The sequence below is a fragment of the Andrographis paniculata genome, unplaced genomic scaffold (genome assembly GCF_009805555.1).
Source record: "Andrographis paniculata isolate CXL003 unplaced genomic scaffold, ASM980555v1 Contig73END, whole genome shotgun sequence".
In the NCBI taxonomy this organism is placed as follows: Eukaryota; Viridiplantae; Streptophyta; class Magnoliopsida; order Lamiales; family Acanthaceae; genus Andrographis; species Andrographis paniculata.
This window is the reverse complement of record NW_026137610.1, coordinates 53,038-68,325: the sequence shown is the minus strand read 5'-3', so window position 1 is coordinate 68,325 and position 15,288 is coordinate 53,038. Positions and strand designations below refer to the sequence as shown.

The 15,288-nt window shown below is 37.2% G+C and overlaps 1 protein-coding gene across 1 annotated transcript; it reads right to left on the bottom strand.

Moving 5' to 3' along the window:
- Positions 1-526: 526 nt before the first annotated feature.
- Positions 527-14,718, bottom strand: LOC127265756 (calcium uptake protein, mitochondrial-like). Its single transcript, XM_051295735.1, has 7 exons — positions 14,212-14,718; positions 14,034-14,101; positions 13,023-13,246; positions 12,748-12,831; positions 12,157-12,370; positions 1,074-1,370; positions 527-974 (listed from the first exon to the last, which is right to left on the bottom strand). The coding sequence occupies exons 1-7, from the start codon at positions 14,579-14,581 to the stop codon at positions 762-764; spliced, it is 1,470 nt and encodes a 489-aa protein (XP_051151692.1). The 5' UTR covers positions 14,582-14,718; the 3' UTR covers positions 527-761.
- Positions 14,719-15,288: the final 570 nt, after the last annotated feature.

Genomic DNA, 15,288 nt, shown 5'->3' with positions numbered 1-15,288 from the left:
TTTGCAACTTATTTTTCCTTTTAAGATATACTACCAACTCAGTGCATATGTAATACGGAGAGAAGCAATCAAAAGTCAAAACCCCTCCCAATTCCAAACTTCATCCGTGCATTTTTATACCAAGAAGTTAACTCAGTGCACAACCAGAGCTGCAGAAGGAATCAAAACTTCAAAAAACTAATCCTGTCAACTGCAAACCACTCATGTTTGAGGCTGTATGCATTGGAATGAGATGACCAAGTAAATCACTCAAAATGGCAGTATTTTGAATGTCAAACTAGACAGCCGAACCAACGGAAATTCATTTCTAGGACCACACCCACACTCCCGTGAACAAACAAGGAATGCAGCGCAGGACAATCCCACCAAGTAGAGCATATCCATGCACTAACTTACTTGTCAGAAATTGAAAAAATATATATTTATATATTATATAATATATACACACAAAGACGTGAAACAGAAACGGGCCACGTATTTGAACCTAATGCAATGGGTAACATCTCTACTTCGCAATACAATGAAATGCATTTCAATTTCAAGTACTACTTATATGATTTCATTGCATTTCAACTAGAGAGCAAGCAACATCAATGAATACAAAATCAGTTAGAAATAAATGTCACTTTCGCATAAAAGAACTACTTTTACAATGAGGGCTTGCTAGTCCATCAAATATAATAACAAGGCTTAGTACTCTAAGGAGGGGGTTCCTAGACTATTCTCTGGAACCAGGACCATATAAGTGCCATGAACAGTGATCAAGAGAACCTAGTGATGCTGTTGGCACTTGAACAATGCCAATAGCATGACAAAAAGCTAAAGATACCTTCCTCCATGGGTTGAGCAAGATCTCTTTCCCGCTTGTACAGAACTCTAACAAACTCATCTGAACTTAAACTTCCATCTTTATTTACATCAAATACATGGAAGATAACATCAACCACATTGTCAGTCAGAGATATTCCGCACACCTGTAGGCCAGCACAACTTATCAAGAAACAATTAAGGTCTACTATAATTGCACAGAGAGAAGAAATAATGTGAAGTGAAAACAGCACACAATCTCGTACTTGGTGAGCAGCTCGTTGAAGATCATTTCTTGTCAGCAGTCCGTTTATTTCTCCAAAACTGAAAATTGCCAGAGAGAAGGGCTGCAGTTTTATTCGAACCTCAGCAAAATTCTTGAATTCTTCAGGTGAAATACGAATGCTAGCAAGGCTTGGCTCCATATCTAAATCATCAACCCGATCAAGCAGCCTATTCAAGTGTTTCAGATCGGCAGAGGCAACCATCGATAGTGCAAAATCTTTCACAGATATGCTTCCTTGTGATTTATAATCATAATGAGCAAACTCCAACTTCACCATCTGCAATGCATCAAAAGATAAATAATCAGTACAACTTAACAGAATTGAATTAAGTAATTTTACGCTCACAGAACTGCCACAATGTAATTCAATTTTTTTCATGACATTACCATAGCTACAAAGATGAATAGCACCAATGGCAAATATAAAATTGCAGTAACAATAAGACCACACATACTTGCAACATTTGCTTTGGAAAAATAAAAACTCAATTGCCAAAATGAATACAGATGAAGACCGCACTCTTACATAAGTACTGGGTAATCTTCTCATGATCTATGAACTTTTCTGTTCAATGCCTGGTAGGACTTGAACACACATTCAAAATAAAATCAAGATAGACTACTGAGCAGATCAAAGGATAATGAAGTAACATGAGAGAATGAGAAAGCAACCATGCATGTATCTCGTAAAAAACAATTAAAGATTGGCTGAAAAAGTATATATTTACATATATCACGAGGAATCTTTATATAGAGTACATATGGCCTTTTCTAGAAATTAAAAGGTTAACTATATAGCAAGTATATCAAATCATACCGTATCAAATTATAAAAAATAAATAAATAAATAAATAAAAAGAAAACAAAGGCTTTGTTTAGATAAGAGTTTTGAAAATTTTGAAGTTTTGGAGAACTTTGTAAAAAGTAAAAAGTTATATTTGATGTGATGTTTTATGATATTAAATAAGTATTTGATGTGATAGTTTGTGAGAGGAAATAAATACTCCCTCTTGCACCAACTCTATACATGTTTTTATTTTTTGTTTTGTCTACAAAAAAATATGCACTTTCTATTTATAAGTAAATAACTCTTATATATTACTTAATCTATACCATTCAATATTAGACTTATTTACAAATATGACACAACTATTTGCACACTCAATTTATAAAAAAAATTCTCATTTCATTGACTCGCTTATACTTTTCAAAATATTCTTTACTATATGCACAATCAACCAATATAGTACCATATTCGTTAAAACTCGTGTTTAACTCGAATGAGCATATATATTTGATGGACGGAGTGAGTATTTGATTTGATTTTTTCTTTTTTAAAAAATTGATAATTAAATAGTGACAAAACTTCCAAAACGTATGTAAACAAAGCCAAAATATTTATATATGCTAACTCTCCAGAAGCGCATAGATTAAGGGTGAGTAAAGTATCCGAAATTTGAATATTTGATCCGAAAAATTTTGGTTTGAATTTTCCGATCAGTTCGGATCGGATATTTAATAAATTTTGGATTTTAAATCAGTTCAAATCGATATATTAAAATTCCGAACCAATCCAAAATTCGAAATATAATATACTAATATATTTTATTATTTTATATATTTAATATTATAATAAAAATATAAAATAAAAATAAAATATAGAATTTTGAAAAAAAATATTAGATTTTTTTAAGAGTTTTTGGTTTGGTTTGAATTTTCTAATTGGGGTAATTCGGTTCAATTTGGATTGAATTTTTTTAAAAAAAAATCAGATTTGCCAAACCCAACCTGACAATATTTTATGGAATAAACTGTTATGGAGTTGGTTAAAGTAAGAACTATATTAGTAAATGGAGAAGCACCGTACTCAGTTAGGATAATTATTATTTTATTTTTTATTATTTCTTTTATTAATTTATTTACTGTTTAATTGTTAATTACAAGTCTTGGGCTTGGCCCATAAGTCCGTCTATATATAGGACGCATCTAGTTCATGTTAGGGTAGGCGGTCATTATTTGAGCGAATTGGTTTTTTTCTGTGATACTCGATTTCCATTTATTCGAATAAATTCTCTCTTTGATAACTATAAGTCAAAACAATTGGTCCGATCTGTCGGATCTTCTGCTGACGGAATCATGCCCATCTCCAATCAACAACGATTCGAGCTATTGGAAGCAATCGTTGGAGAAATACAAGAGTTAAACCAGATCCGCCAGGATCTTTCCACCAAGCTCAAGACTTTGGGAGAACAAAACACGAATCAGATGGTTTCACTACGGTAGGAGTTGCTTGCAGCGATCAAAACAACGCTCGGCAGCGTCAGCGCCGCCGCTGACGCCACTGCGTCAGTGGCTTAGCCACCGACTCATTTCCCGACGCTCTCAGCGCCGCCGCCCATGGCGCAGCATCCACTCGCACCGGATTCTCAACCGTTGGGGGGGTTGACCCCCCGCCACGTAGCTTCGCCACCCCGCTCCTTTCAGAAGTCAGACTACCACCGTTTGACGGGACGGAGCCTATTGGTTGGATCGCTCGTGTTGAGCAACAATTTGAACTTCACCAGGTGCAAACAGAACTCAAGGTAGCATTAGCGCGCATCACCATTGGGGGTACAACGTTGCACTAGTCTCGATGGCAACAGTTTCGCCATCCAACCGCTACTTGGGCGGAGTTTTTCCGAGCCCTAGTACTTCGTTTTGATGATCGTTACATAGGGAGTTCCTACAAGCGCCTTGCCACACTTCGGAGAAAAAGGGAGTTGATCAGTATATCAACGAGTTTATCCAACTGGCGACACAGGTGCCAGGCTTATCTGATGAGCATTACCTTGGATACTTTATGGGGGGATTGTACCAGAACATCCGCAATCGTCTGAGGACACTAGAGCCCAAAGATTTGGACTCATCTATCCAGATCAGATTGGACCTCCGGTAGGTCCCTCTAGTCTTGGAAATGGCATCGGGAGCAGTAGACCAAGCACGGAAAACTCCACTGGCGGACACTTGGTGGCTTCGGACCAGTCCTCGGTGCGAGTTCCTTTCCGGAAACTGAGTCGTGAAGAGTATCACGAGTGTTAGTCTAAGCAACTTTGTTACCGTTGTAAGGAGCCTTATACACCATTGCATCAGTGTGCGAGCAAGTCCCTTCGAACTTGTGTGATGGACCCAAACACGAATTGGGTGGCCGAGCTCAAAGAGATGGATGAGGTCGAAGGGTGGACAAAATATGAGATCAGATCCACGGAGCTCGAGCATATGGCGGTAGAGACGACAAGCTCATTCCTCAAGCTTTGATACATTGGCGCGGACTAATGTGCAAGGACTCGACTTGGGTTGATGAAGAGTAATTGCGCTTCTAGTTTCCTGTCTTCCGCCTTGAGGACAAAGCGGTTTTCAAGAGGGATGGAATTACTATGGAGTTGGGTAAAGTCAAGGTCTATATTAGAAAAGGGAGTAGCACCGTACTCACTTACGATAATTATTATTTTATTTCTTATTATTTCTCTTATTAATTTATTTACTATTTAATTGTAAATTATGAGTCTTGGGTTTGGCCCATAAGTCCGCCTATATATAGGGCTCATCTAGGTCATGTTAGGGTAGCTAGTCATTATTTTGGTTTTGGTTAGATAGCGAATTGTTTTTCCTCTGTGGTACTCTATTTCCATTGATTCGAATAAATTCTCTCTTTGATAACCCTAAGTTATAACATAAACCACTAGAAACATAAACCTCTTTGATAACCCTAAGTTATACTCTATTACGTCGACTAGTTGATCAACACTTTTGATGTAAGAAATCTTTATTTTACCAATCACATTTATCTTTGATCTAGTTTATATCGAGTTCAACATGCTTAGTCCGATCAATTTTGTAGATGATTATTCTATTTGCAATAGCTACATTTTTATCTATGAAAAGCAGCATAGGTTTTTATGAACCAAACCTAGTTCACCTAAAAGGAATTTTAACCAAGTAAACTCTATAATTGCATGATTAAAGGCCAGGTACTTAGCTTCCGCACTAGACAATGACACCATATTTTGGTTCTTGTTTCTCCAAGTCACTAGTTTTTCCCCAACAAATGATATATAACCTAAATGGACTTCATGTCCAACTTGGATTCGACAAAATTTGAATTTGTATAACCAAAACACGTCTAAATTGTCGTGCTTAGAGAATATTACTCCTTTGGCAGGAGATGGCTTAAGAAAGCCAAAATTCAATCCACAGCATTCATGTGTTGGTCATTAGGATAGTGCATGACCTGATCACTATACTAAGAGTGTTCTTTTATCATATTTCCTCAAATTTTTACTATTCATCAATAAAATTTCTTCCAAAAATATCAAATCAAACATCTAATTTTTATTTTTTATCTTAAATTAAAAATCAAATTTACATTCAAAATATCATATAACATTTATTTATATTACATTATACAACTATTCCAATTCAAAATTTTTACTATTCAAATTCCAATGAAAAATCCAAACCCCTAACCAAACACAGGTTGTAATTTGATCTAAATAGATACTTAAACCATGATTCCACTGAACAGGAATATCCATAGGTTGGTAAACATAGTTCCTAGTTTCGGCAAAGAGAAACTTCTTTCAATAGAGAAGTTTATGCTTTAAGATACATCAATGCCCAAGATGTATCTTAGAGCTCCTAATTTCATTATTTAAAATTCCCTGGAGAAATAGTTTTGAAGCTTCCATGGCTTATTGTTATAACCATTTACCACCCATGACAACCATATCAGCAACATTAATAACAAAGTAATAACATCATCAACCATCTTATAAAACCAACCAACCAACCATGACAATCATATCATCAACATAAATAATAACATAGGAATAACATCATCAACCTTCTTATAAAACTAACCACCCATGACAATCATATCATCAACATGAATAATAACATAGTAATATCATCCTTCTTATAAAACTACGTTTGGCTTTTCATAGATTGCTTGGAACCATTATTTTTTATAGAGTAGCTAAGTCTCCCAACCATGCTTTTGGAATTTGTATAAGTCTATATATATATACGTAAGGCCTTATCCATTTTACAATTTTTGGTATAAACCTAGGATGATCCTAATTGTTAAGTGTAGGCTTCTTTAGGGTAGTTAACCCTAATGGGCTTAGGAGTTCGGGCCCAATTGTGATTAATCCTAAACTTAGTCTTTAAATACCTCTCTTGTATTTGTAAAATCTGTGCTACCTCACACTGAAGTAATAAAAAAAGCTTTTTGGTTGCCCCCGTAGACGTAGGTCGATAACCATTATCGGTCGAACCACATAATCCTTTGTGTTCTACTTTCTTGTTTGTGTGAGTGTGTGAGAGTTAATCTTAACCAGCGGTATCAAAGCCAGATTATTCACACAAGTCACACTTGTTCAAGAACAGCAGAACAGTCTGCAAAACAGAGCAAATGAGCAGAACAGACAGCAAAGAACGAGAACAGAACTCGTCAGCGTCAAACCCGTAAGTGCGTCAGATCCCACAGCAGCGTCACCCACTCTACACGGTAGCCCTACTCGCTGACAGCACGCTGCATATCCAATCCGATGTACCCCGAAAAATGTAGAATTTGTATTTGCATGTAAATCATGTCAAAGGACGAAAAGACCAAGATTGATAAGTTCGACGGAAAATATTTCGGTTGGTGGAAGGTGCAAATCAAGGATTTGCCTTTGATAGGAAGAAAACCTGATGAGCGATGATGAGTGGACAATCCTTAACAGAAAAGCCCTGTCAGTTATCAGATCTATGGTAGCAAAAAACAGGGTGGGTTGATGAAGACATTGACAAACATGTACGAGAAGCCGTCTGCTTCCAACAAGATATTTCTTATAAGACAGTTGGTGAATACGAGAATGAAAGAAGGTGCGTGTTACTTCGCATATAAACGAATTCAATACTATAATATCTCGGTTGTTATCGATGAGGTTCAAGCTTGGCTCTTGTTATCCTCATTACCTGAAAGTTGGTCAGGAACAGTCACAACCATTAGTAGTTATTCTAAACTCACTTTTGAAAGCATTTGTGATTTAATCATCGGAAAGGATATACAAAGGCGAAACTCTGATGAAACTTCAAGCGCCCTGTTGAGCACGGAGAAGAGGCAGAAAGAAAGAAATGGGAGAGGATGATCAAAATCCAAAAAGAGAGATCAATCAAACCCAATGAAGGACTTTCAATGTTGGAATTGCAAAGGGTATAGGCACTTTAGAAAACAATGCTCAAAACCACCAGAGCAAAAGGAGGTGAATGCCATTACAGACAGCTCAGACAATGCACTAATTTGTTGAGTTGAGAATTCAACTGAGTCGTGGATTATGGATTCCATGCTACTTTTAGCACAAAGATGATAAAGAATCTATGGACATGTAACTTTGGTAAAGTTCGTTTGGCTAATAACGACTCTCTTGACATCGCAGGGATAGGTGACATAGATCTAAAGATCTCTTCGGACACTATCTGGACGTTGAAAGACGTTAGGGTAATCCCTAATCTTAAGAAAATGCTCATCTCCATTAGGCAACTAGATGATTAGGGATACAACATCACGTTTGGAGAGTCGTCAAAGGCAATCTCGTAATTGCCAAAGGCAAAAAGAGGGGTACTCTATACATGGCCGATGTCTCTGAAAATGAAGCGAATGCAGTAACTAGCAAGCAAAGTCCATCTGTTTTGTGGCACCAAGGACTTAGCCACATGAGTATAAAAGGAATGAAGATGCATGTCGCAAGAGGAAAGCTTCTACATGAGGGTGGATTTTGAGTTTTGTGAGCCCTGTGTGCTTGGCAAGAAGAAGAAAGTCTCTTTTGTAAAGATGGGAGGACACTGAAAGCTCATAAGCTAGAATTGGTTCACTCTGATGTCTATGGAGTATAGACCAACACCAGTCTCTTCCTTTGGCGGATCAAACTACCATGTAACGTTCATCGATGATTCAATAGGTATGGGTCTATTTTCTTAAAAACAAGTCTGAAGTTTTCAATACTTTTGAAGAAATGGAAGACTGTTGTTGAACTAGAAACTAACTTGAATGTGAAGTGCTTGAAATCAGATAATGGAGGTGAATACATCAGCACAGAGTTCACCAAGTATTGTGCTGAACACGGGATCCGGATGATCAAGACTGTCCCAGGCACTCATCAGCATAACGGAGTTGCAGAAAGAATGAACATAACACTGAATGAGAGGGCCAAAAGCATGAGACTGAATGTTGGACTTTCAAAGGCGTTCTGGGCCGATGTAGTTAACACGGTTGCCTGTCTTATCAACTGAGGACCATCAGTGCCATTGGATTTCAAGATACCCGAAAAAGAGTGGAAAGGGGAATCAGTGAAGTATGAACACTTAGAGTGTTCGAATGCAGTGCTTATAAAACTGACAAGAGATAGTGACAAGTTAGATGCTAAAGTCAGAATATACACCTTCATTGGATAAAGAGGAGACAAGATGGGCTATCGGCTATGAGACTTTGAAAGTAAAAAAGTTGTCAGAAGCAAGCATGCTACATTCAGTGAGGCTAAACTTTTCAAAGACAAAAGCACAAAAAGTTCGACGGTTGCGAAAGAACAGGTTAGTTTGACAATGATGTTATCACAACCAGAAAGTCAGTGGGTCTTCAAGACAGTGAGAGTCAGGAGAATGAATCCAATACTGACAAGTTTGAAGGCAATCAAGGAGAATGAAAGACCTCCCCCTTCACCGGTGCAGCCGTAGCCAGCCGAGTCACAGTGGGTCAAAAGATCCACTAAAGTCACCAAACCTCCAGTTAGATATGATCCTAGCGTAAACTATCTCCCCCTGACTGAAAATGATGAACCAGAAAGTTATCATGAAGCAATCAAGCAAAATGATTCGATTCGGTGGGAGCAGACCATGAAAGAAGAGATGAGTTCCTTGCACAAAAACAAGACATGAATTTTGACTAAACTTCCTTCTGACAAGAGCGCTTCAAAATAAATGAGTATACAAAATCAATGATGAACCAGGTGGGTCGAAAAGGTACAAAGCTCGCTTAGCGGTTAAAGGATTTCAGAAAAAAAAAAAAAAAAAAAAAAAAAAAAAAAAAAAAAGTAGACTACACTAGATTCTCCGTAAGGATGACCATTATCAGATTGGTTCTCAATATTGTAGCTGCAGGGGGCTTACATCTAGAGCAACTAGCATTTCTACATGGTAATCTCAATGAGAATATCTACATGGTACAACTTGAGGGGTTTCAGGTTGCTGGCAAGGAGAATTGGGTCTGCAAGCTGAAGAAGAGCTTATATGGTCTAAAACAAGCCCCCAGGCAATCGAACATGAAGTTAGAAAATTTCATGATGAGAATAGGGTACAAGAGATGCCAAATGGACCATTGCTGTTATGTGAAGAAGTTATTGATAGCCGATGTAGACATGAGAGAAATCAATAAGTTAAAGCAACAGATGGCTGAGGCATTCGAGATGAAAGACTTAGGTCCAGCCAAACAGATACTTGGGATGAGTATAGTCAGAAACAAGAATGGCACTCTAACACTATCTCAGGAGAAGTATATCGGGAAAGTGTTAAAAAGAAGTTCAACATGAATAGTAAGGGTGTGTTCGTTTGTAGGATTTCATCCAAATTCTACTATTCATCCAAAATTTTCCTCCCAAAACATCAAATCAAATCCCTATTTTTCATTTTTTATATTATACTAAAAATCAATTTTACATTCAAAACATCACATCAACACCTATTTATATCACATCATACAACTATTCAAATTCAAAATTTTTACTATTCAAATCCCAACTCAAAATTCAAACCCCCAAACAAACACACCCTAAGAAGACTAAGCCGAGAAACACACCTTTGGGAAGCCACTTCAAGCTTACCAAAGATCAGTCTCCGAGAAACAAACAAAAGCTAGTCCCTTATGCATCTGCAGGTGGTAGCCTCATATATGCAATGGTGTGCACGAGACCAGACATTGCTCATGCAGTCGGGGTTGTTAGTCGCTACATGTCAAATTCGAGGAGAGAACATTGGGAAATCGTCAAGTGGATACTAAGGTATTTGAAAGGTACTTCCAAGATGAAGTTATGTTTCAGAGGCAAAGATGTGATTCTCACAGGGTATTTTGATGCTGATCTAGCTAAATGCAAAAAGACGCCTAAGAGCACTACAGGGTACATCTTCACAGTAGAAGGAACTGCAGTCAGCTGGATGTCTAAACTTCAGAAAAGTGTGGCGCTTTCGACGACAGAACTGAGAATATCGTAGTTGCTGAGACTAGCAAAGAGTTAGTTTGGCTAAAGAAGTTCCTCCTAGAGTTGGATAAAAGGCAAACAAATTATTCATTCCACTGTGACAATGAAATTGCAGTCAAACTTGTCAAGAATCCGGTCTATCATGGGAAAACAAAGCATATTGAGATGAGATATCACTTTATCAGAAGATAAATAAGTGAAGGAACAATGAAGTTGAAGAAAATCTCAGGCGCTATGAATCCAACAGATATGTTCACAAAGACTGTGACATTAGACAAGTGAAGTTATGCATGACTTCAGCTTGTCTTCATGAGAAATGATGAGAAGACCGGGACAATCAAGTGAAGCTGAGGATTTACGGAAGTACAATGGAGCGCAGATGTTTCAAAGCCTCCAAGTGAGAGATTGTTAAGTGTAGGCTTCTTTAGGATAGTTAACCCTAATGGGCTTAGGAGTTCGGACCCAATTGTGATTAACCCTAAACTTAGTCTTTAAATACCCCTCTTGTATTTGTAAACTCCGTGCCGCCTCATACTGAAGTAATAAGGAAAGCTTCTTGGTTGCCCCTGTAAACGTAGGTCGATAACCTTTATCGGTCGAACTACGTAATCCTTTGTGTTCCACTTTCTTGTTTATGTGAGTGTGAGAGTTAATCCTGATCCTACACATACATCTCTTCAAGAAGGTCACATGTAAGAATACAACAGTTCACGCTAAGCTAGCTTAGAGGCTAATCATGATTAAGTGCAAGGGTTAATATAACCTTAACAATGTTCATTTTTGCAACAAGGACAGTCTTATGATAGTCGCTTCCATAGGTTTTAGTGTATTCATTGCCCACCAATCTAGTTTTGTATAATGCCAATTGTTCCATCTGATTTGTATTTTACTAAAATAAAATAAAATAACATCCTATTGCCTTTTTATCCCCAATAAGCTCAACTAACTTACAAGTATTGTTCTTTTAAAAGACCCTCATTGTCTACCATAGCATATTTCTACTTAGAAGCATCAAGGGCTCCCTGAAAATGACTAGGAATAAACACAATAAATAAATGAAAAGCAACGGCAAAATGAATTTTAGATAGACTCTGTTGCAATATAAAATTAGAAATGTGATGGACAATGTTTGAGAATGACTTCAAAACCCACACTGATCGGATGCTCTATGATCACGGAAAAAGCATCCCTTATTTTAATCTTCTACATGAAGACTCGAGACAAATTTTTTAACATGTCCTTTTTTCCTTTCACTAGCAATAAGCATCTTCAAATTTTGAGACCAAACACCATACTTTGCGCCATCCAGCTTGAAAAAAAATATATATTGGGAAAGAAATATCATTAGCAGTTACCATGGATTACTTTTTGTATCAGGACTACTAACCTCTGCTTTCCCAGACCTTATAGAAAAAACAAGAACTGGGGGAGTGTAAGGGGAAGGATGGGCGACAGCTAGGGTTTCAGCTAAAGGGAGACAGCAGCATTTAGCTATTATACCAAATTAGGGATTGGCTGAGGCCTGAGAAGGTATATTATTTCATATATCATGATGAATATTTATACAAATACATATGATCTATTTTCAGAATTGAAAAGTTACACACACACACACACACATATATATATAGTAATTAGTAAGTAAAACGAAACATATCAAATCTAAATAAATTAAGGAGACAGGTATGTTGTAGATGCTAACTAAAACAAACTTCAACAGCTGTAGAAAAAAGGCACAAATTCTATGGAAAATATCACAGATTGAAAATATCAACTTGAAAAATATCAACATACTTCATCATGCAGATCTCTCAAGAAGTGGACAAATTTATCATGTTGGAGAAGTTTCTCGCCATCTCTACCAAAGAAGTACTCCAATAGGCCTTCATTTTCTACAGAACTCTGTAACTTGTGCCCAGCTCGAAGTCCATCACTGTGAACTGCCCCTTGCCTATTATGAGTTCGCATCAAAGTCATCACCTTCATAAATTCTTCTCTGTCAATTTGGCTATTTCCAAAAACAAATTTTCATCAGCAAGGATTAAACTGAGTGCATTTTGATAGTTAATGAGACAGTTCACAGAAAAACAAAGACCCCTTTCCGTAAATTTAGTTATGCATATATCGCTGATCGAAGTTAATCTGATCAGCGATCATGATAGAATTTTTGCATGTTATAATTCTCCCTTCACGACAACTAGATCTATTATAATAACTTAATAAGATATTTTACCAAAGCCTACTATCAATTCTAACTCTTCAACTGATTCATTAAGTGCTAAGATATAAGCCTCCAATAGCACTATCACAGGCGTCTATGATGACAAGTTAATTAAAAGGAATTCCAGGTATGTATGTTGATGACTAATGTTAAATTGAACCCACCCATTGCAGTCAAGGTCAAACATCTTGAATGCCACAGAAAAACTTGATTCTGGTATACTGAGAAGTGTGACAAAGAATAAATACCTGTTGAAATAAAAATATAGTCAATTTTAGGGAGAATTCCCTCACATATACATAGATGAAATCCAGAAAATAGTGTAACAAGGGAAAACTCATAATGAGGGATAAAACAAACTGGGGTGAATTTATTGTAAAAACAAAATAATAAACAGTGTAGTTACATTCTTACAACAAAGCTACAAATGATAACTTACTCTTTAAATGATATCAAACCATCGCCATTTGTGTCAAACAGCATAAAAAACTGCGAAGGAGAACATTGCAATTCACCAGGACTCCTTTCACCTCTGAGATATCCATCTCTTACAAGGAGTGATTCCGATGGAGGGAATACCGGAACCACTGCTCGCATGAGATCAGCTGGTGTCATAAAAATTTCTCCTTCATCGTTACGAATGGATGCAAAATACTCAAACACCTTTGGAAGGTACAAGTAGGTCAGAGGCCTATTTCCATAAGCATAGCGTAGAGAACATATCACACAAAATAATCAAAGGTTTTTACAAATGCTGAACAGACAGCTAGACTTTAGATGAATCAGGCACAAAAATATACAGTATAAACAAAAATAAAACAAGACTTTAGAGGGAATGTTACAGGTGAGGAATGGGGAGTGTCTTTTATAGGCACCTCCGGCTCCACTGACATACATATCCCCTAGCCACACTCTTATGCTATCTTATACAATTATATTGTATATAAACACATAATGATAGTGTTTATTTTTTCAATTTGAGATGATTAACTATTGATTTAGTTAATTATCCCCTTAATCACCCAAGTTAGCCCTTAATTAGCCCATTAAAAGCCCAAATTAATTAATTTGTTTCTCCATGGCATTTTTATTCACAGATTAATAGATTCCTAGAAATTCTAAATTTAATTTTTGGTCAATTATTTTTAACTCATTACATTACAGTAACTGTTGCAGGTGATGGTGCTCCGGCATTGGCTCCAGGCTGCCAGCACAGCACAGCTCCATACCAGAGCACCCACTGTTACATCTTTTATACTTCTGAATGCAAGTATATCAAGGAATGGTTAAAAATAAACAATCCCACCTCTAAAAAAAGGTAAAATCCAGAAAACAGAAAGTTCAGCCTAAACGATAAATTAGTCAGAACAAGCATTAAATGGCCTTTATGCCTTGAATTGAAGATGATTAATCTGTTGAAATGAAATTTGAACACAGTTCAAGAGCATACCTTCTCCGGAGGGCTTCGCATCCTAATGCGTTTCTCGTAATTAAAGAAGACCCTTCTTCTATATGCATCTGCAATGATCGAAGAAGCACGTATTTGCATCATATAATTATAGAGAAGTAGTAATCATCGGGGCAAAGAAATTTGCGTTTGCGGTGGCGGTGGGCCGCTTCCCCTCTACCTCCAAGGAGAAATTTAGATCCATTGTTTTGATTAGGCGGCGAGGGTTGCGAAAGAGAAGCAGTTGTGGAGGCGGGCGGAGCTGGCTCACATGAGTCCGCATGAGATGGAAATGGGGCGGTACCGAGAGAAGTGTAGAAGGAAAGGGCAAGGGTAGAGCAGGTAAAGATTCCCGCGGAAATCCATTTGAGTGCAGTGGTATTCACGGAGTGATTGGATGTATCGGGAAAATCAGAATATTGAGGAGGTCGAGAAGCGATGGAGAAGTATCGGCAGTGGAAACGCGGAACGCAGGGAAGGCAGTGGGTGGAAAGGGGAAGGGAAAGGGAAAGGGAGGGGGAGGGAGGTCGTCGGAAAGCATACAACGACATAGCTATGCGATGCGATAGAAAAGGCACTTTCTACTGGCTACTGCATTCCGCACCCCATTGCATTTCGCAGATGCGATAGAAAAGGCACTTTCTACTGGCTACTGCATTCCGCACCCCGTTGCATTTCGCAAAACCGTCCGGCCTGCACAGCCCGTATTTAATTGAGACATGGATGCTTTATTAGAATTTTTTTTTATTATTTTAGAATAATATTTTTAATAGTATAACGAAAATAAGTTAGGTGTTTCTTTTGACATTAAAGTGTATTCAGTTATTATTTGATTTTTTTTTTGGACTTTTAAATTTTATATTATTTGAATTTTTAATATTTTGTTGGATTGAATAGACTAGTTGTGCACTTTCCTTCTCTTGAGTCATATTGAAAGAATCCTAAAGTCAAGCGTGTTTGCTTTAAAATAATTTGAGAATTGGTGACTCCCGAAAAATCTCTCAAAATACACGTGAGTGAAAATAAAAGCGCATTGTAAAAAATCTACTGGCCGGGGTGTCACACATGCACTAGTGGGAGACTATCAATTAGGACCAGTTATATATAATAAAGAATCTCACATGTCACTATTATCTTGTTTCATTCATATAAATAAGTAGTTTTGGATGTTTTGTAAGATATAACAAGTATAGAGAGGCGGCTCATAGGAGGAGTAGAGTGAACAACTGCTTATGCCTCTAATTAATAATATAGTATA